The sequence below is a fragment of the Xiphophorus maculatus genome, chromosome 11 (assembly GCF_002775205.1).
Source record: "Xiphophorus maculatus strain JP 163 A chromosome 11, X_maculatus-5.0-male, whole genome shotgun sequence".
NCBI classification, from domain to species: Eukaryota; Metazoa; Chordata; class Actinopteri; order Cyprinodontiformes; family Poeciliidae; genus Xiphophorus; species Xiphophorus maculatus.
In genome coordinates this window covers 16,126,883-16,149,058 of record NC_036453.1, presented here as the reverse complement: position 1 = coordinate 16,149,058, position 22,176 = coordinate 16,126,883, and the positions used below count along the sequence as shown (strand labels likewise).

The 22,176-nt window shown below is 42.7% G+C and overlaps 1 protein-coding gene across 3 annotated transcripts; it reads right to left on the bottom strand.

Moving 5' to 3' along the window:
- Positions 1–1,747: 1,747 nt before the first annotated feature.
- robo4 (roundabout guidance receptor 4) lies at positions 1,748–21,150 on the bottom strand. Of its 3 annotated transcripts, none has more exons than XM_023341653.1 (19): positions 20,835–21,150; positions 14,165–14,491; positions 13,871–14,028; positions 13,517–13,637; positions 12,788–12,926; positions 11,905–12,032; positions 10,373–10,488; positions 10,063–10,294; positions 9,837–9,958; positions 9,247–9,418; positions 8,967–9,164; positions 8,801–8,843; positions 7,630–7,742; positions 6,838–7,167; positions 6,638–6,742; positions 6,412–6,547; positions 5,329–5,556; positions 4,907–5,256; positions 1,748–3,967 (listed from the first exon to the last, which is right to left on the bottom strand). In XM_023341653.1, the coding sequence occupies exons 1-19, from the start codon at positions 21,067–21,069 to the stop codon at positions 3,786–3,788; spliced, it is 3,435 nt and encodes a 1,144-aa protein (XP_023197421.1). In that variant the 5' UTR covers positions 21,070–21,150; the 3' UTR covers positions 1,748–3,785. The 3 variants fall into 3 exon arrangements, with proteins under 3 accessions (XP_023197421.1, XP_023197424.1, XP_023197422.1); XM_023341656.1 differs by lacking the exon at positions 20,835–21,150 and adding an exon at positions 16,445–16,630; XM_023341654.1 differs by having other exon boundaries at positions 1,749–3,967; positions 4,907–5,253.
- Between the last annotated feature and the right edge of the window lie 1,026 nt (positions 21,151–22,176).

Below are 22,176 nucleotides of genomic sequence, written 5' to 3'. Positions count from 1 at the left end.
TGTCTGACTCGAGCAACCCAAACGGGCACGGATTAGGGGGAGAAAAAAGAAAAGAGAGTGTGTTGTGCTTTGCTGGGGCACGACAAGCTGCTGTCGAGGAAATCATTAATCAGACTTAGTGGAGGAGTCGTGGCTGACCTCCCGGCTCCTCTACTGGAACGACATCCAGGCGACTCTGCAGGAGCTCTCACCGATTCATCAGCGCGCAATCTGCTCGGAACAGGAAGCATCAGGTAAGAGCGTGAGAAAGTCACAAATAACGCGCTTCCCGTTTAGCTCCGAATGCAAACAGATGAAAGTGTAATTATTCCCCTCAGCGCGTTTGCAATTAGAAGCCTTTTGCCAGGTGCAGCAGCATTGTTGGCCTCGGTTAATCAAGTCAGACGGACGAGCTCCAACCGTCACCTTCCCGCTCTGCGCGGGCCGCAAAGAGCTGCCGGGGGGTCAATTAAATCAGGTCTCACAGGAATTATCTGGAATGATAAGATATTATACGTCCGTTAACATGGCTGGCCTAGCATGTCGGTGTGAAAAACAAAACTACGCTGCTTCATCTGCTCCTGCGGCTCCCACGTCTCCCAGCAGGAGAAAACAGCACAGGGAACCAGTGGGAATCCTCTCTCTCTCTATCTCTGCCTGGATTTGAACAAGACATCCTGGAAGATGTGCTTGAAGACTATAACACTTCCCTGAGGGGCAAAAAAAAAATCCCAAACTGAGCTGAAAGTTTTAAGGCAGACTCCCTGATGTTTCGTGCATTAATAGGGGCTCCCTGAGTGCCCCTGACATGCTTTTTCCTGATTTTGCATAAAGGTTTCGCAAATCAAAATGGTATGGAGCCCCCTGCTGGATTGGCGCCCTGGGTGGTGAGCCACATTAATCATTTCAAAAAGCTGTTTATGAGAACATACTGGACTCCTGGAGAAGCTTTAGTTCTTTAGTATGCAAATCAAAATGCTGCATGTCTTCTGCTCTGAAAGTTCAAACTTTGTTGGAGCAACAAAGGCTAAAGTTACAGGAAGACCTGCTGATCTGGTGCTCAGTAAAGACTGATGCTTAAACTGCCCAACAAAATGGATGACATGGCAAGCTCCGCCTCCAGCGACGGGCCAAAAGGGTTTGGGGATTCTATTCAGAAGTTGCAGGTAAGTTAGTATGTTACCTGCAATAAGATATTCTGGCTTTTACAGTTTGTGACGTCTGGCTCAGTGAGGTTAAGTTTCTAACTCATAAAGCAACTCAGCAGTATGACAGTTCGAGCAAATTATGACTATGTAGATAACTTCTTTTAACAGAGGCTGATGGTTATTTACACTTTAGACTTTCAGGTTATGTAGAACCAATTGTCTCGAGGTATTTTACAAACAAGTCATCATTTCAATTCAGTGAATGTGGTTCCGATGCCTATTTGTGACACAGTTGTGTCCCTCAAAGAGGGTCAAAAGACCCGAGTCCAAACTGACGATTCTGATGGCTCAAATTAGCATCCCTTCTTCAATTGTAAACGTGGCCATTGACCGTCAGGCCAGAAAGGAGGAGTGGAAAATCATGCAAAACTGCTTATAGGATGCTAGCTAAAATCCTTCAGGTCAGTCGACCCGTCTCTGGGCTCCAAAGGTAGAAATGTTAAAATAGGACCCTTCTCTGGTACTCACAGTGTTAAGAAATATGAGCATAAACCAAAATATCTTAAAGTGATGCAATCAAGATGTCTATGTAATGTGTTGAAAAAGCTTCTATTTAACATTTCAAGAACAGTACAGATTGACACAGATTGGCATAAGATCAATTAATTAAGTATGTAAATAAAGAGGCCAAATGAAAAAAAATATTAGTTAATATTCAGTCCTTTGTTTCGTTACAGAACAACTTAAGTGTAATCAAGTGAACAAACCTCATCTCAGAATAAAATATACTTTTTTTATTTCATATTACAAATCACATTTTATTTCAAGATGTACAAAATACAAAGTGGATTTTTTTTTCTTAAATGCTAAAGTTTGCTGCTATTAGTAAAAATGCATCTGTCTGAGAGCAAAGGCTGAGCTTCAAATAGATCTGCTTCTAAATACACAAAATACTCCCAATTGCAGTTATTTAAAGTTAAAATCTTTATTACACTTTAAATGCTTATATCTCTAATAAGGCAAATGTGCACTTTAGAATAATGTAAACTTTATAAAATCATTTAAAAAAATGTGTATTTACCAGAAGAGACTTTGCAATTCAGTTCTGGCATCCAGATCACAGCGTTTTGTTTGTGGAGTGTTTGACAAAAACCTCAGCACCTGATGCCTGCTGTTGGTCTACAGTCTGTGAACATGTCAGACACAACTCCACACAGACCCTGGAGTCCATTTATGTTTTACAATCACAGCTTATTTTCTTTTACAGGGCTTGCAAAACTGTAAGACAGTTTCTACCCCATTCTTTTGTTGAATAAATCAGAATGTTCTACTTAGGATCTAAGTCCTTTCCACTTTTTACTCTGACATTCAGAGAGTGTGTAATAGAGAGGCTGAAGTGGCCTGTCGGAGGCTTCCTGTGCGTGTGTGTGTGTGTGTGTGTGTGTGTGTGTGTGTGTGTGTGTGTGTGTGTGTGTGTGTGTGTGTGTGTCGTGTGATTTAACTCTGTCCGCTGTGCTCAGACACAGGTTGTAGCACGGGGAGCTGCCCTTACCGCATCTTAAATATGTGTCACTGGATTTCATGGAGCAGAACAGCTTTTTCTGCACATTCTGTCTACACACACAATGAGCTGGACCAGCAATCCAAGTTATCAATGAGTCGTATCAAAACAAAGAGTCAGCACGCAGCTAATGTTAGCCTAGCATTGCAGAAAAAGTGGTCCTGGCTGGGTTAGTGGAAACAAAACGAAGTTCAGAAACAAATGTCAGAACTGCCTGTTTTAAGCTACATAGTCTGATTTATTACCAGTTAACTTGTGTTGGAGCAGCATGCTGATCAAACAGAGTAAATGACTGAGGGGAAACAAAGAGGTGAGTGACAGCGTCCAGATTGTCAATAGTTACTAAATATGAGGGATTCTGATAACATTTATGGTGTTTTTTTCTTTCTGATCAAACTCTCAATCATATACATAGCATTTATTTTGATGAGGCTGTTCAATATGACTGGGTATCTGCCAATGCCTACTGTGCAATCAGGACGTTCCAAGTCATCAGCATACAGAGAAGTGCCAAAGACAGAAGAAAAGACAACGGTTAGGAACACGTTCAAAATTCTTTAAATAGCCTTTTCATGAATACGTTGCATTTCATTTAATCACAACAAAACCATAATACTATAATGGATTCGAACCGCAGTCTTAATGAAATCCTGCAAAGACCCACATGAAAACAAGAAGTGCATTTTTCTAAGACTCTCTCGCTCCACTGTCTCCGCCGCATCTCTCCGGACGTTTGAGAACACCCGGGGTGAGAACCTCCCCAGGGAAATGTCTCATTATGCTCCTTTTCAGGGAAACAATTTGAATAATAATAAAAAAAAACTTCCACAGCACCATGAAAGTCATTTCAGAGATTCAAAGTAGTAGCTGAAGTGCCTTGAGGTAAAAAAAAAAAAAGAAAGAAAAAAAGAAAAACTATTACAAGCAGCATGAGGCTTGCATCTCCAGTGGAAGTGTCAGTGAAATGCTTCTAATGAAGCTTCAGAACCCGGCTGGTGAAACGCTCCACCTGCAGCGTCAGGTCAATCTGCTCTGCGTTGTTCTGGAGGAAAGAGAGTTTTCCCTCTGTCCTCACTGACACGGTCACAGCAAAACTTCTAAGTGTTGAACGGCTTCGTGTTTCTGCTGGGATAGTGAGCTCCGTACTGCGCGGCCATCTCCTCCACCCAGGCCATGCTCCAGTCCCACGCGGGGATGGGCTCCAGCTCCCTGAAGGCATCGCCGTCTGAGCAGAACGACGGGTACAAGGCGCTGAGGGGGGAGGCCGGCGGCGAGAAGTCTGGACACAGGACAAGACAACAATCCGCGCTGAGGACGTTGATCCGATTCAAAGATTCATGAAAATGAAATGGAAAAAAAGCAGTGGCTGTTGAGCCACGTGTCAGCAGAAGTTAAGGTGGTTTTAGTCACGGCAGAAAAGAGCCAAAAGTGAGAGTTTGACAGATGGAATGAATCCTGTGGGGAACGGGCAGAGTGATGGATGAGGTGACAGAGAGGGGCAGAAATTTGAGACTTCAGTTTGATGGAAGATTTTAAAAAGGTGGGAGCAGGAATTGGAATGAATTCATCTCTCTTCAAGCAGCAGGCATGTGCACAACTACATATATATGTACAAACTAGTTTAAATAATCAGCTGCGTCAACTATTGTTCTTCCTTATGCTGATTCTAGAGTGGAAAGTAGAAATTTCATAGAAACGTGAAATCTAAGAAGCTGTCTCTTCAGGCAGGTGCACTGAAGTGCTGCTCTGTGCTACAAGTAAGGAATCACGGCTGAATGGCGCCATCTAGAGGAGAAACATATAAATCACATCTTGGACTGCAAACTGAGATCTTTGGTTTTACCTTCTTCAGTCAGGTAAAGAAGAAGAAGAACCATGCAGCATACATATAGCAACAGCTGCACATGCTGCATTCGGGTACAGCTGGGACACTCAGTTGTTGAAATATCGAAAGTGTTTTAAGTAGTTTTAGTAGTTGTGTTCCAGCCGAACCTCCAGTCAGTTCTTACTTTCTACTCTTTTTTTTTTTTAGGTTTGAGAACCAAATAAAATCAAACTGGTTTCTAAAGATTTGTTGTTTGCTGCTGATTAAGGCTCACAGAATAAACACTGAAACCGTGTACCGTCTGATATACGTCTGATATACATTAATGTGTGTGTGTATAGAGCTCCACTAACTGCTGCCATGTAAGACCCTCCCCTCCCCTCCCCCTCCTACCCGTCAGCGAGGCTGCACTCATGGTCTCTGCGGCCGCGGCCAGCAGGCGAGCGAATGTGGCGCTGTCGTTAGTGTAGCAGCTGTCCACCGAGCTGATGAGGCTGGTCCGGTTGCTGTCCATGTTGCTGTCCATGGCCGAGCTCCAGGTGTTCCACAGGGAGCTGTCCCAGTCACTGTAGCAGGAGGACGGCGAGCTGTGAAAGCCAGAATGACACAGCGCCGCCGGCAACGGCTGGGCTCCTGCGGCCGCGCCATCCTCCGACTCGGCCGAGCCGACCGGCCCACAGATGCTCCCCAGGGTGGAGGTGAAGCTGTGGGGCAGGGAGGGACGCTGCTCAGGGAGAACGCTGCTGAAGCAGAGGCAGACTGTCAGGACACACGTCTGGAACATCTGGAGAGAATGAGGTGTAAACCATCCCTACCTGTATCTCTCAGGGTTAGGAGTGAGCTCCAGGTACTCAGTGGCTTCCTGCGCCGTCAGGGAAGGACTCTGATCAGCCTCCATTAACGTGGAGTAGGATGAAGCAGACAGGTGGCTGTAAGGGGCGCCGCTGTGCTTGTTGGGTCCTGCTTGTCCATGGTAACTTGATGGAGGACTAATTGATGGGATGGAGCCCAGGTCCTCTGTCAGCTTTGTGGAATGACTGGAACTGAACACAGTCAAAACAAACACACAAACAAACTCAGTTCTCATAAAGGAGGAAGAAATCTGTAAGAGTGAATACTGTTTACATGTCTTCCAGCTAAGCACTCTATTAATTAACTTCTATCAGGGAATTTTAGTTAGTTTTATGAACATTTGCCCATATTTTTGAAAAGCCTTATTTTTTTTACTTTTATTTCAGTTAAAGCTGCAGTATGTAACTTATTCAACAACATATTTTCTTCATATTTGTTCAAACTGTCACCACGTGACGGCATACATGTATGAGACAGATAATCTGTAAAAAGGTGGAGTTCCTTCATCTCCTCCCAGTGCTGCTGTTCCCATTCAAAAAGAACAAATCAGAGTCAGGGGGAGGGTCTTGGCGCTGTCAATCAAACACGTGTACACCCTGCTAAATGTGCTATTGGTGGAGAAATAACTTATCATCAGTGGCCATGCTTAGGATTTGTCACAGGCTATGTTGTGGTAAACCAGGTGCAGTGCAGCAGGGAGCAAGGAGCACTAAGACCCTCCTCCTGGCTGCAGCTTTAACAGCAATATTTTCTTCCTTCTAGTTTTCATTATTACGTTAATGATAATAATTAGCTTCCAGACGGCTGGTCGGCTTTGAGAACATGCTGCAGGTCAGATGGCAGGCATGGCAATAAGAACCTGACTTGTCATTTTAACAAAATAACATGTGTGTTTATGCTACAGTTTTGTAAGCAATGTAAATAAAAACAGGTCATGATATTTAAAAAGAAAAAAAAAACAGAAGTTGTATTTTGGAGAAATTTTATGACTATTCATAAAAACAGTGTTGCATCATTTTTATCTGGACCACGCTGACGTGTCTTACCCCTCGTCTGAGGACAGGGTGTTTCTGTCTGCAGCCATCAGCGGTGGGGGGGGCAGCAGGTCCACTAAGTGCAGAGAGGCAGAGTAATGAAGCAAGCGAGAACCAGCAGCTCCTTCCCCGCCCTGAGAAGCTCCACCTGAACACGGTAAAGGAAGTCATGATGATGCTCCAACACTCCAACACTGTCCTGTTGGGAGTGTGTGACAGAAGCACAACATCTGTGTACCGTGGCGCCCTGCTGGTACATGGCTGAGTCTCTGCTTGCAGGCTCTGGAGGGACCGTTCTGGGTTCTGGGTGACAGGACCGGTACGCTGTTCACTGCATGCAGCTCTGCAGAGAGACGGGTCAGAATGAACTGGAACCAAAAATCACACTATAAACCCCAAAAGCAAAACGCTAGCGTCACACTCCCAGCTCTACACCACCTGGCTTCCCGTGGGGTTTTTTCTCCCATGATTCCCTCAGCACCCCCATCTTTGGCTGAGGACGTATGGCCTGTTTCCAGGGCAGAGCCTCCTGGCTGCTGAGGGACGACGACTTGGAGTCAGGCTGGGTGAAGATCTGGATCGTCTCCGCCCCCTGCTGGTGAGGCAAGGCGTGAGCTGCTTTAGGGCAGCGTCCAGGACTGCTGAAGGTCTTCAGGCTGCTGCCCTTCAGGTCCACATAAAACGTTCCGTAGACGCCACAGCTGTCGGTCACCATGGGAACAGCTGAGTCCACGATCCTGCCGTCCTGCTTGGACGAGACTGGAAGACCTGGACGAACAGAAATCATATTATACTATTTTTTAAATTCTATAATATTATACTCTATTATAATATTTTATATTATATTGCTTTACATTATATTATATTATTATTATATTTTCTGTTCTCTTTTTTTTGGTATTTTTCTCTGCACGTTGTGACAGGTGCGAGAAACTGGAGTTTAGTCATTTAAAACTATCCTAATGCTGGACTGATGAGAAATGTTATCCATGAAACAACCCAAATGCTAAACAACAAAGAATCCCATCTGCTGTTTAATTTAAGCTTCAGTAACAACATTAGGAAGAAAATTAAATTCAATATCAAAGTTAAATATTGTTATGACAACATTAGCTGTGATTGCCATGTAAAGTACTGGACCCCTATAAATATCAGCTACAGGGACAGTTCAAACAAAACGGTTTGAACGAAACACACACACGGCTGAGAGCGTGTGTGTATTTCGCTTACTGGTGCTCCTGATCCCAGGATGTCTGTGACCTTGGGCCCACAAGTCCTGGTATTTCTGGTTGAAGGGCGGTCTCCAGCCACCGGACATCCACGGAGAATCTGGAGCGGCCATCCTGCACAACAGAAAGGTAGAGACGGTTGAAGGAAAAAATACATCAATAGGGACTTTAAAATACGTTTTTGATATGACTTTTATGTATAGCTACAATAGTTAGAAGTATTTTCTCATAACATCACATCAGAAGAAGTAATAAGGACTTCATGCAAATGAAGAAAAATAGAAACTATGTTAGCAAGAGTTAGACTTACTTTATTGTCATTGCACAAAGACATTGAATTTGGCAAAAGAAATGTTGTTGCTTGGCTATAGAGAAAAACATACTGAAAAACTGTAAGTGTGATTATAAATACATATACATATGTGCAAGTGTAACTGGCAGGAGATCCAAATAATAAATAAAATCAATAAATAAATACAAATCTAGAAGAAATATAAAAATAATAATAATAATTTATTGCTAAATACATATAACAGGCACCAATACAAACAATATCAGTAAAGACATCGGACTTAGTATTTTCAGGCAGGTTCTTTAAAGGTGATGCTAACAGATGATTATTGTAACTGGTTAAAAAATAAGTATAATGTGAGAACCTGACGGCCATGGACCAAAGGTTGTGACACACTATATTGTGGACCCTGCAGCTGAATCTGCATCTTAAATGGTTACTAAAGTTTTAAAAATGACAACTTTTATTCACAGGAAACAGCCTTTGGCAACTCTTAAGGATATGGATCCTTCACAAGAATTTTATTATTAAGTTATGGATGTTTTTTATGAGAACCGTTCAGCTACAAGCGCCATTTCAGGTTTGTGCATGTGTACAATGTACATCACAGTACCCACCTGACCCTGATACAATACAATACAAATTGCATATTCTACAAGGCTTCATGTTTCATTTAGTGTAAGTGTAAAATGGAAGAAATGTAGAAATTAGATTAATAAAATTCCACCAATTCATAAAGCAAACAGTGGTTTTAAGGTTTTGCCTGATTTTTATAAAATGTTTTATTTTAAACATATTCCGTTAAAAGTCCAAGTAGAATGCTGATTTTTGCTCATGTCTAATTACACGTGTAATCTACATGATGCTGTTGAACTTTCACCTGTGTTTGATGATGAGATCTTCACTGGCCAATCTGTGCAGACCTGGGGAAAAAAACCAAACAAACAACTAAAAAAACAGCAAATAAATAAATACACAATTTCTTGTCTTCTAGAAATATTGACCTCCAGCAGGGATCACACAATCAATATTTTTTGAAAAGTCACCTTTAGCCTTGCTGTGGTGAGGTGAAAGCTGACCAGCGCTGTTGTGGCGTCTGAACAGGGAAACAGCTGCAATCATCAGAAGACACCACAAGAGGGCGCCAACGCTGCCAATCAGCACTGGGTCCTGGAGGAAGGCCAGCACGGGAAACGCATCCTTGTTGTGGCTGTCTGGGTCTGAGGCGCCCCCTAGCTGTGGCTCTGAGTAAAAGCAGACATTCTGGATGGTCAGACACTGAGAGAACATGACAGAGAAATTAGTTGAAAAAGCTGTTGGTCTCACTGATGACAAATCCATGAGGATCGCTGAGCGTTCCCACTCCAGCACCGTTCACTGCTGCCATGGTTACCCAGTACTGCTTCCCTGGTTCCAGTGTGGAGATATCCAGGCTGTGTTGGCCGCTGTCCACTGTCCAGTTGTGGTACTGCTGCTCGTCAGACTCCACACACCAAACCTAAAGTAGCAGTTCACACATTTATGAGAGGAATCTCATTGTCTCAAAAACACTGTTAGTATGATTTAGAACGATTCTCATGTAAAACAGCAGAGTAGAATGTTTTCTAACAAACCAGTTTGGATTGGGAACAGCAGTAAACTCTGGAAAAAGCTCACTCCTGGAAAAGATGGGAAAAAAAGGAAGGAAGAAAGCAAGGAGGGATGAAAAGACAGAAGGAAACAAAGAAGAAAGTAACTGTAAGGAGAAGAATGACAGGAAGGAAGGAAAAAACAAAGGAGCTAATGAAGAAAAGAAGAAAGGAATATTAAGAGGAAGTAGGTAGGGCAGTGAGGAAGAAAGAAATGACATGTAATGGTAAAAAAGCTGATAACCCGATTGTTGACGGATGAAGAGGAGCCAGACAGGGAGAGGTTACCTGGTAGCCCTGGACGACGCCGTTGTGGCTGTCGGGAGGAGGAGGCTCCCAACTCAGATGGACGGTGTTGTTCTGCTCGTGGTTCACCGTTATGGACACGGCCAGAGGGGGCGCACTGGGCGCTGCATGAAAAGAGGCGATATATTCCCCCTGAGTTAGTTTGATTGGTGGATTAAAGCAGAGGAGAAGATGCAGGTGAGGGCTTCTGAAGCCAGCCTTCGCTCACCTCTCTCAGGGACTCGGAGATGCCGAGTGTTGCTCTCCCTTCCATACAGGCTGCTCCCATAAGGACGAACCTTGAACTCGTACTTGTAGCCCCTCTTCAAGGGGCCGACCTGAGCCTGGAAGCCCGGCAGCGAGACCCTCAGTGCTGCCCAGTCTGAGCTGACAGGCAGCAGGGGGCGATACAGAACCTCAAAGCCGTCGAGGTAGTGCGGCTGAGCTGGAAGGGACTGAAGCTGGTCACAGGAAACACCAAACACGGATCAAACACTCAAACAGTCCACCCACAAAGCTCGAAAACAGGATTCTCATACCTTCCATTGGACGAGGGAAACGTTGGACTCCGAGGCGATGATGGTGACATTCTCCAGGGTCACTCGTAAGGCTGACAGCTCTCTGTGGAAGTCTTTCTGTTCAGTGCTGGGAGCCTCTGCAACAGCAAATGTTTCATATTAACATTTATTAGAAAGCATCAAGTCGTCTACGGTGGAAACACGACAGTTAACGAAAGTTAAAGGACAAAACAGAAGTCGCAACTTAGCCCATCGTTTGGGCTGCAGAAGGTCATTTCTACCTAGCCATGTCACGGCTTGGCTTAAAAATAGACTAAATCAGATAGATCTCACTGAAACCTTTGTTCCAAGGAAACCATTTTTCATGAGCAAGGAAATAAATAACTAATCATGTCAAAATATGAGTCTGACTAGAGCAAAAGAAAATGTACTGCTGCGTAGTCAAACAGCAGCCGCCTGCCTCTTGTCTAATGACTGCTGGGGATAGGCACCAGCCCAGACGGACAGACAGATGGAAGGATGGATGCAACCACACAATTCCTGAAGATTTTCAAGTCACAACTTCAGGGCAAAAAACAAAAAAAAACACTTCAACCCATTTATGCCACATTGCTGTATTCTACTAGTAACTTATTTTTTTATATAATTGTGCTGTGTCTTATAATGCTGCATTTGGTGCAATGGGCTTATTTTGACTCAAGTGTGAAAGCGGTGCCAGTGCATTTACAGCCTGTCAAATAAACAAGTAAATGGATTAGTAGATGACTACATGCCAGGTTGTTAAATATGTTTTATCGCACTGAAATTAAAACAAGAAATAATTGAACTGGTAAATAATAAATAAAAAGCCTCATAAATACTGTAAATCTATAGATTTTATGTGTACTATGTCTCCCTTCCTCACGATCACATTAGTTTTTGTACTGCAGTTTGTTAAGATAACTGGGGCAGGTGTGTGTGTGTGGGGGAGTGGGGGGGGGGGGGGGGGGGGGGGGGGGGGTGTGGGCGTGTGCGTGTGTGTGTGTGGGCATGTGCGTGTGTGTGTGTGGGCATGTGCGTGCGTATTAGTTTTTATGTGGCTTGACAGAACATCAGCCGTTAGCTTGAAGAAACAGACAGAGCTGGAATGGCGCCGTGTTAGCTTGAAAGGATCACGTTCTGAAATGTGCAGTACGCGGATTGGTCTAGAGGAGGCGCTGTTCAGCGCAAATGAACTGTGAACTTGTGAACGGATAATTTTACTTTACAGATCCTAGATATTCACTCAAATGAGCAGTTGTTCCCATCACTATTATATGATAATCTGGTTTATTTTGTTGCATTGTATGTCCTGCAAGCTAATAGCATGAGGGTAATTCATCTTTATCTGCACTGCAGAATACAAGTTCGCTTTCAAAGCACCAGCTCTCTGTTAGCATGCGCCATGTCTGCTGTGAATTTATTATTATGAAGTAATAACAACCGCTTCTGGGAAGTTTGTCTGTTGTTGTGGATATTTTTCCAGCATAAAGCAGTTGCAAAATAAATGTAAAAAGAGAATGAAAACTACTCGCCTTCAACTTGAAGTTGTGCAACCGCAGTGACGACGCCGACATGATTCGCAGCAGTGCAGGTGTAGCTCCCAGCATCCTGCACCGTCACATAATGGAGCTGCAGAGTCTGGTCCGGGTTTATGAGATACCTGGAACCAAACCGAGCAGCGGGAAGAATTGATGGTCTCATGTTACTAGCAAAGATTGGTCAAACCTAAACAGGTACATCAAGCTGAAATGTTCCTCAGAAACAATTCACAGTTGACCCATCTGAGGATGTCTCTGTTCCAAACGTAAAAAGCCTCAGCAGACAGTTTTCATTTTTGTGGAAAGTGCAAAAATCATGAAGTAACTGAAGAACTCTGAACCAGTTGTTACTCATACTTTTCACCTTCAGACCATCAGGTCTGAGGAGACTTGTGACCCCAGCTATCAGCAGACTATTCAGTGGACCCTGACCTGTTCAGAGCTTAGTATTCATAGAAAATATGTCTACGAAAAAATCTAAAATATCTGAAGGAAATTGCACCTTGGGAAGCTGAAATGCCAAGGCGGACAAGCATTTTTAAAGGGGTCTCAATTATTTGCAGATGTTAGCTATTCACGGACCTTAATCCCTGTGAATACCACAGGGCCTAGTGTACAAGTAAATTATTCAAATTTATCCAACTTTATCCAGCTTATAAGAAAGGTAAATAAACTGGACTGCAACAATATAGATGCTCTCTTCTTTCATTCCTTCATTTCCTACTAACTGGGTTAAAGGTCACATGTGGCTCTGGGTGTATCCCAGCAGTCAACAGGTGAGACGAAGGGCAGACACTGGACAGATTCCAACACCGGACCAGCACACAGTGTTCTGGCCGTGTCATTGATGAACAAAGGCAGATGGAGGGCGGTCTACCTGCCGTTTGGAAGCGGCCCCCGCTCTCGGCTCCAGGCCACCGTAGGAGGAGGGTCCCCTCTAGCCTGGCAGTAGAAATGGGCAGACTCTCCCGTCTTTACCGAAACGTTTTCTGGCTTCAGCACCAACACAGGCTTACCTGCGGTAGATAAAAGAAGAAACTCAGTGAATTGCTTTAAGTGCTACAGCAAAACCCCAGTCAGTGTAAATATGTCACAAGTTTGTTTGGAGAGAGAGGTATTTTTCTTCCCCACTGGTGGGTTAAAAAGAAACCCAAATGAAGGAAAAAAGCCCTTTACAACATAATTCATCCAAAGTGCCGAAATCATCTCACATTGACACAGATGAAAACTGTGTCATTTGGTTTGCAGAGAGGCAGCTGCCTGCCGAACTCGACACGAGGCTTCAACAGAGCTCTATGCAAAGTGTTGTGTGATTGGTCAGAAGTTTGTTGCAGTGTTTTAATGCGGAAATGCGCTCAGACGGCAGTGTTGGTATAAAAGGTCCTGGGAAATAGTGAATTGTAGTGTCATTGTTCACTGCGGAAAAGTGTGGCGTGAGCTACATGACCGTTTGGTAAAAGCAAAACACAGGACGTTGGGTGACGTATACCGAAGCGGGGAGGTGGTCTGCCCTGTTGTATGAAATGTGTGCGCGAATACGTGAGCCGTTCTGCTTCAGATGAAGTATGTCGGGGCCTTTACTCTGCTTGTTCTCATCTGGTCTCACCCAGCACAGAGAGTCGAGCCGCCCTGCTCTGCCTCTCTCCCATGATGTTCCAGGCCACACACACGTAGGAGCCGGAGTGGCTCTTCTCTGCAGGCGCGATGATCAGCTTCCCGCTCAGCTTCTGCAGAGCAAAGCAAGCAGCACAGATCAACTAGCTACAGCATCTGTGGAACATTTTATTTCAACCATCAAGCATTGAGTACATGGATGCAGGGACTGCTTTTACAGATTATAATCCATTCGCTTTTTCTGTGTGAGGATTAGTCAAATCATTGATTACGACTCTGCGCTGGAATCATGAACCTCAGGATGAAAACATGTTCACATGTTTCCATAATCAAAGCAGCTGCTTACAGTGTAGTGGTGGTCCGTGTTGCTGATGGGAACGCCGTCCTTCTTCCAGATGACATTAGGTTCTGGATGTCCCAGCGGCGGACCACAGTTTAAGACTGCCACCTCCCCCTCTGCCACCTCGGCGTCGCTGGGCTGGACGCTGAACTCCTCCTTCAGAACTGCAGGAACACAGAGACACATTTACACTGAGCTGGATCAGAACAACGAGCTTCGCTCTGATCCTGAAACTATACTACAGGTACTACATGTATACCGCTGCAGCTAAGACCCCTCTAAGTCCCCTCGCCATCTCACCTGCAATATACAGCGAGGCATTGCGGCTGGTTGCCTTGCCAGCGCTGTTAGTGGCGACGCAGGCGTAGACACCCTCGTGGGTCTGGCCACGTCTGCCCCCTCCCACATTTAGAAAGAACAGGCTCCCCTCGGACAGAACCATGGGGACCGCCCGGCCGTCCCCCTTGTCTGTCCCCAGGGGCTGACCGTTCCGCAGCCACTCGATGGTCGGCTTGGGGCTGCCGTCCACGCGGCAGGACAGAGTGGCAGGGCTGCCCAGCTTCACCACCACATCAGAGGGGTGGTGGACTATACGTGGTTCTGTCTCCTCGGTCCGGACTCTGCTACCTGCAGGGGACACAGAGGTGATGCAGCGCATCAGCTAAAGGTGGGACCAGATGATTGTGAAAGTCTTACTCATTTCAACAGGTAAAAATATACTTTATTTATATGTGAAACCTGTATGAGAAGCAACTTGAGCACAAAGTGATCTGTAAAACTGAACCACTTTGTTGCTTTAATCAGCATTCATTCACTTGGAAAAATATTTTCCTTGAGTTGTTGATATTTAATGCAGACATGAAAGGTTATATAAGTAGGTTTTTATATACATTTACATAAAAAATGTGTTTATAAAAATCTGAATATCAAAAAAACATTTTTTTTAATCCAACAAAATCTACAAGCCCACAAGTGTTACTGCTGCCTGTGGTACAGATGAAAACAAATATTCTCTAAAACTAGCCTGGGGAGAAATAAAATATTATATGAAGCTCACCAATAGCCCCAACACTGACTCTTTAAAAAAATGTGCGTACTAATTAAATCAGAGGTGTCCAAAGTCCATTTGTGGTTGATGGAGTGGGTTCGTGCAGCCCTGAAATTCTGAAACTCAAGAAAGTTACTAATTTGGCTACAGGTGGGTGATGGAGATGGGGGGCTTTTTATTTTTAATTATTACTGACTAATTAAATCTTCTTAGGTGCGTCACAAAGCATTCGTCTTTCAAAGTTGCAAACTGGACGCCGTTTCAATTTAGGCACACGTGCACGTTTCTTTCCTACAATAACTCTTTTAGTCGCATAATTAAGATAATGCATGTTTAGTTTGTTGTTAAGGAGGTAAAAAGCAAACCAAAGGAAAAGGTGGATTTAAAAAAAATAGTAATAATAATTTGTGACCTGCGAGGACTTTCTGCTTGATGATTTTGGCTCGCCTGACAAAAAGTTTGGACAGCATCCACTTAAAAGCTGAAGCCATGCCACGGAACCTACTGACTGAAATGAGCTCCAGCAGGTCTGCATCTTATACTAACCAGGGTTAGTTTGTCACGCCCGGTCATCAATACTGCACATCTCTGAGTTCGTGGTTCACAATAAGAAAATATCTCCAGTTAACACATTCAAACCCCCGCTACTCCCAAACAATGGCTATTTGTAGCCAGCGCCAGTGGAATGCCATTGTCGGGACTTCCCATGAAGTCGGATGACCACACTGGAGGAAACGGGAAGATTGTGATAGGCTTCCTGACATGAGAGGAAACCGGGAACCAGCCGGTCTCAGGAACATCAAGTCAAACAAAACGCACCGCAGAACTCTGAAGAAAACAAAGAATATTTCGGACCCGTTTTCACGAGACTAGTACAGTTTTGTCGTCTCTTTGCATCCGATACAGTAGAAGCATTTCCACTTCCTTTACGATTTGCAACATGAACGAGAAATGCGTGTAAATTGCAGAACACCTGCACATTTGATAAGTAGCACGCTGAAGATAGAGTGAATCCTAATCTAGAGTCTTTAAACGGGAAGCGACTGTGTCAACCAAATGAACAGCTCTCATTAATTCAGCATAGCTCAAAAATACATTTAAATATGAGTATTTCATCATTGGTCAGTGGAAGAAGATTGGAACCAGCAGGGTACATCTTATTTTAATAAACAATTTCACAACACTACAATATCTATCCACTACAAACAGGAGAATTATCACTGACTTTAAACTTACAAAAATAAATAAAAATAAAAACAGACCACTCTTTCAACAGATGGTTCCCTAAACCTAGTGCTGATTAGGGCCCCATATAATTTTGGTACAGCTCTGGAAAACCTGAGAGAATCTGAGGGAAGTAAACTGAGGCTTTTTTAAAGTTTTCAGGAAGTATGTCAATGAAGTATGATGCTATGAGTTATCGTTTCATCAAAAATACATCTGAATAATTCACCCAACTGGTCACCCATGAATCACTGTTCATAAATATTTAGAGAAATATGAAAATGAGGCGGTTATTGTTGTGAACTTACCGGAGAGCAGGGACCCAAACAGCGCAACTACTAGACATGTTGTAACACTCATCTTTAGGTGAGTTAACAGTAATAATATAATCTAAGATTCTTTAGCTGAACGCTGAGGTCTGGCTGGAATTTAACTGGTCGGTCTGTCAATTGTCTTCTTTTAAATTTACGGACAAACTCTCCCTCTAGCTTGCCGCTCCTTGAGAGAAATGAGCGTCAAACTGAACAGTCTGTTAGACACGCTGACAACACGCAGTTATCAACTTCCTGTTTGCCTCCGTTTCAAAATAAAAGAAACCAGTCAGCGTAGTTTACAGCAAGAAATAATAAATTGCTTCAAACGTATAACCTTTGTGTGGTTATATCACACTGAACTGTCGAGAAGTTGAGATAATTAAGCCCGTTTGTCTTTTTATTGTCCCAACGAGTATTGTACATTTATTTTGAAAACAGCTAAAGTTCCAGTAGGATGAATGTTAGCTTTACAGCCCCCAATGTATTCCTTTCTGCTTCGATTGTGTATGTAGTTTTATAACTTCCCAAGATTGAAATTAAAGTGTCAAAATATTCCATCTAGCCAGGACAGATTCCCGGAGATGTTACAGAGATCCTTCTGAAGGGACATGCATTAAGTTAAACAAGCTGAGTATGAGCTCCTTCGCATTGCTCTAACAGTAACAGTTTGCTTTCTTGTCTGATATTATATTTGCTGGATCACAGCAGCAATAATAAACTAATCAAAGTCCACAAAGGCTTTTTGTTTTTGGTCTAATTTTTAACTGTAAAATCACAACAGATTCAGTTTCACTGTTACTTTGATATATCATTTTATCACAGCCACATAATGAAAACCTGAGCAGCAGACGCGTTGATGCTGGCGCTGTGAACTCTCTGCTGTTGTTTGGTTTGTTTTTGTAGGAGCGGTTCTGTCACCATCACTGTATGAGGCAGGACGTTCTTGGCCTGTTTGCTTTCCAACAATAGAAGGAAACGGTACATCTCTCAGCCTGCTGTATGTCAGCCATTACGAGGCACTTTATGTCGGAGTTCATCTGATTTGTTTGCATTTCACGTTTTCCTGCCCCTGGACATTTTACATCCACATACCACAATGTGTTTTAAGGCTTTAAAGTTTTAAACCAGCTTTTCTGAAACTGTTATGTGCAAATGTGTGTGTTTTAATGATTTTGTGTGCTGCTTGAATTTAAACAGCTGTGGAGTAAGGACATGACATGAAAAACGGGATAAACATCTAAAAGAAAACAATAGAAATAACAATATGACTTGGTTTACATCCAGTGTCTTGCATACTTTATTACATATACCTTAGTGTATTTTATTTGGATTTCATGCAACACAGTAGTGCCTAGCTTTGGAGTAGCCCTGGCTCTGCCTCTAATGCCTCATTTTAAGGGTTAGGCTATCCTAACCCTTACTGTAGTAATGCTGCTGTAGATTGAGGCTGCTGGAGGACAAACTGAACACTTTTCCTTACTTTCTTCTTCTACTATTTTCCGATTTACATTATTTGTTGTTATTTCAACTGTTAACGTCATGTTTTCTCTCAGCTGTTTTTCTCTCCATAGACGCTACACCTGGTCTATTTTTCTGTGTAGCTGTGGCTCCTTTCTCGAGAAGAGCATCGGCTGAGACGACGTTGCCGACAATTAAACCTTCTCCCTCTCCTGCTATGAACATTTTATGTTTCATTAACATAGAACTGAATCTTGCATCAGTTCTTCCATTTCTTTTTTGTGTCTCTGCTCTGCCTTCTCAGACCCCTAGTCGGTCGTGCCAGATGGCCGCTCGTACCGAGCCAGGTTCTGCTTCTGCTGGAGGTTTCTTCCTGTAAATGGGGAGTTTTTCCTCTCCACTGTCGCTACATGCCTTGGTGCAAACTGCTTGGATGTAAACTTTTTAAGCTAATTTTAATAATGAACTGAGCTTAGTGCATTGTTTGATAATTAGGAACAATTGGAACGCATCTGTGATTTGACTGAAATGTAAAATGCCATGAGACTACATTGGTTGTGGGGTGGAGCTATATAATGAAGCTGAATTGAATTGAGAAGTAAAATAATACAATGGAGGATGAGCATATTAAAACTTGAAAGGTGTGATGTGCACGTAATAGACCTCAATGTTAGAACTTTGTAGAACCAGTGTTTGTTGACGCTGCAGGTTTTCTGAGATATGTCTCTATGCATTATGTCAGTTTTGTTCTGAGCCAATCCAAAAATGGAAATTCTTGTTGCTTTCTTTCAACAATGGTAGTTGATTGACCAATTATTTATCTTTCTTTTTTTGTCATGGTATCAGAATATATATACACATAAAAGCAACGGTTCTTGACTTTTTCATATGAAACATTTAAAGCCGTATCAATTCCCTTTCACTTCACAATTATATCCAACTTTGTGTTGGTTTGCCGCCTATACGTACATCCTAATAAAACTCAAATTACAAACACAAAATAATGACAATAAACAATGCAAAAAAGTTTGACGAGTCTAGATACAATTGTAGCGTATGTGGCACAAACGTAACACTCCTCCTGATAAATAAAATCTTCTAGGATGACCCAGAAATAAGTGAACTACCACTAGTTCATTCCCTGGAATGGCTCACACAAACAAAGCATTGTGTAGTGAACTGTTCATTGTGAGGCTTAGAAAGGACCGAGGCTAAGTGATGGATGTTTATATTGATCCAACAACGTGGGCTTGATGGTCTCGGCATCAGCCAGCTTTCAGTCAACAACAAAAGCTTTAGAAAGGATGAGGGATGAATCCCGCCTTTCAAAACACAACCCATGGGAATGTTGTGAGGCCGAGATTTGCTGAAGGAAGGGCTCTTTTCTAAGCTGTTGACCAAGAGGTCAGGGGAAGTATAGCAAATGAGCAAAAGACGGGGAGTTGGGGTACGAAAAAGAAAGAATGTGTCAGCTGTAGTGAAGAGTGTGATAAACAGTGACTTCACAGTGTATTCTTAACGTAAGTCCATTGAGATCTGTAAAGAAATCAACAAAATGAATGCTGTTTTAAGCAAGTCAACATAAATATGTGCAGTGCTTAAACTTTTGTGAATTGAAGAAGATAAAACCTGAGCATGAAAACAAAAAAGAGGCTCCTCAAAGACATTGAATGTCTTTCCGGGATATCTTTTAATTAAGTTCTAGCGGATATTTCAACAACATTCACTGTAAATTACATACTACAATATGTTGTTTTAAGGTCACTCTTGATTACTGCCCGACCTAGAATGAGGAAATTACTTTAATAGCATCTGTCTAACATCATGGCAAAAGATCTAAAAAGAAAGAACATTCATTGTGACCTGATCTAAAGAAATTTAAGGAGGTTGCTGGCATTTATCAGCCTGGAAAAGGTAACAAAGACACGTCCTTTGGACTCCCATTATCCACAAATGGAGGAATCATGGAACTTGGGTGAACCTTCCCTACAGTGGCTGGCCACCAAAGAGTACTCCAAGAGTGCATTGACAGCTCATCCAGGAGGCAACAAAAGATCCCAAAGCAACATATAAAGCACTGTAGGCCTCATTTGCCTCAGTCCTGGGCTGCTTTGCCCCTTTAGGATCTAGATGACATCCATGAATTTTGCCTCTTACCGAAATTCTGAAGGAAAATGTCCGACCATAACTTTGTCACCTTAAGCCAGAGTATACTTTGGTTACAAAGTCTGGATATGAGTCCAATTGAGATGCTGTGGAATGACCTTAAACAGGCCATTTATGATAAAAAAAAAAAAAAAACTCCAATGGGGCTAAATAAAGACAATTCTGCATAAAAGAAAAAGACTAAATCCTCCGCAGCGATGGGAGGATTCTTTGCTGAAATTTCATTGACAGTTACCAAAAACTCTTGGTGGCAGATGTTACTGGAACAGGATGGCCCAACCAGTTCTCAGGTTCAGGCAGTAGTTACTTATTCACACACGGTCAGGTTGCTTTGGTATAATTTGTTTCCCTTATTAATAAGTTAAATCTTCTTTTAATCTTGTAATTTCCCAAGTTATTGTTTTCTGTAATGACAATTTGTTTGATGACATTTGGAAAATTTCAATGTGAAAAAAGACAAAAGAAAGCAGAGGAAGACTGTTAAAGACTAACACATTTTACAATTCTGTTCATATTACGATTTCTAACGATAATTTTTCATAAAAATTGAGATTCCAGAAAAAAAGCAAACTGCAACTGACGAAGAAACTTTTTTTTTTTTTGGTAAATATAACGATGTCAGGAAATTGTTTTGATCCCTTTACTTCTTGATTAACAGAAATATTCAAAATATCATGTATCTGAGGACAAATCAAACCAAAGTCAAATCAATGTTAATCTCCTACTGCCTAATTCACCAGGCGTATTTCCTGAGCCTTACCTTTTCTTCGGTGTGCCCTGTTTCTGTGAGGTGTGTCCTGTTCTCCCAGGCTGTGACGAATATGCTCTTTGAACGGGTTCTTTAAGCTCCCGTCCAGCAGTTCTGGCTCCATTAGACATACGCTGTGGAACTTACACTGCTGCGAGTGCCCGGCACAGGTGTGAAAGCAGAATACGCCAAGAAGCCACCCACGGACGAGCATCTTCACCGCAAAAGTCAAACTCACACTGATCATTTAACCCTCAACCTGTCCCCGAAAGCTCAATGTTCAGACACCGGATCCCGCTCTTCATTTCCCTCAGCTCCTCTTCCTCCTCATGTTAGTCTGGATGTTACATTCATCCCAGTCTCACTCCTCTGTGGGTTTCTCTTTTTTTCCTTCAGGGAAGAGCAAAGTTAAAGGGAGGAGGGCCAAATAGTGATCAAACACAAGTTTCAGACCTCATGCTGAGGGAGAGGCGAGAGGGGGAGCACCGTTCATCTGGTCAGATGAGACTTCTGGTTTGATTGATTTAAGGGAAAGAGAGAGGAGGATATATCTCTGAAAACCAGATCAGCAGGAGAAATGCTTTGAAGCAAAATACAGTACAGACCAAAAGTTTGGACACACCTTCTAATTCAATGGGTTTTCTTTATTTTCATGACTATTTATAAGGCAAGAAATCCCACTTATTAACCTGACAGGGCAACACCTATGAAGTGAAAACCATTTCAGGTGACGACCTCTTGAAGCTCATCAAGAAAATGCAGAGTGTGTGCAAAGCAGTAATCACAGCAAAAGGTTGCTACTTTGAAGAAACTAGAATATAAGGGCTATTTTTACACTTTTTTGTTTAGTGCATATTTCCACATGTGTTATTCATAGTTTTGATGCCTTCAGTGTGAATCTACAATGTCAATAGTCATGAAAATAAAGGAAACTCATTGAATTAAAAGGTGTGTCCAAACTTTTGGTCTGTACTGTAGATGCTTAGGTTAGCTCATTTTAAAAATAGCAACAAAAAAAATATTCACGAAAGCCCAGCGAAAATGCAGAATAACCCATTTACGGTTATTCCAGTCGACAGCATTTAATTTGATCAAAGGTAAGACAAAACAGACGCACATTTTTGAACATAAATATCTTTGAGAAATGAGCCTCAAGGAAGACAAAACGTGTGCAACAGTTTCTTTGCTTTCTTTTGACAGCTAATTTGGTTAGCTGTCTGAGCAGCAACACCCCCCACCAAACCAGCCTCCCACCAGTCAACTAGCCAGGCAAATTTGTAGCTGCCTGTCTGCACAGTATGAGTCTCATACATCATCTTGGCTCGCCTGCAGCAATCAAACAAAAGTACCAACT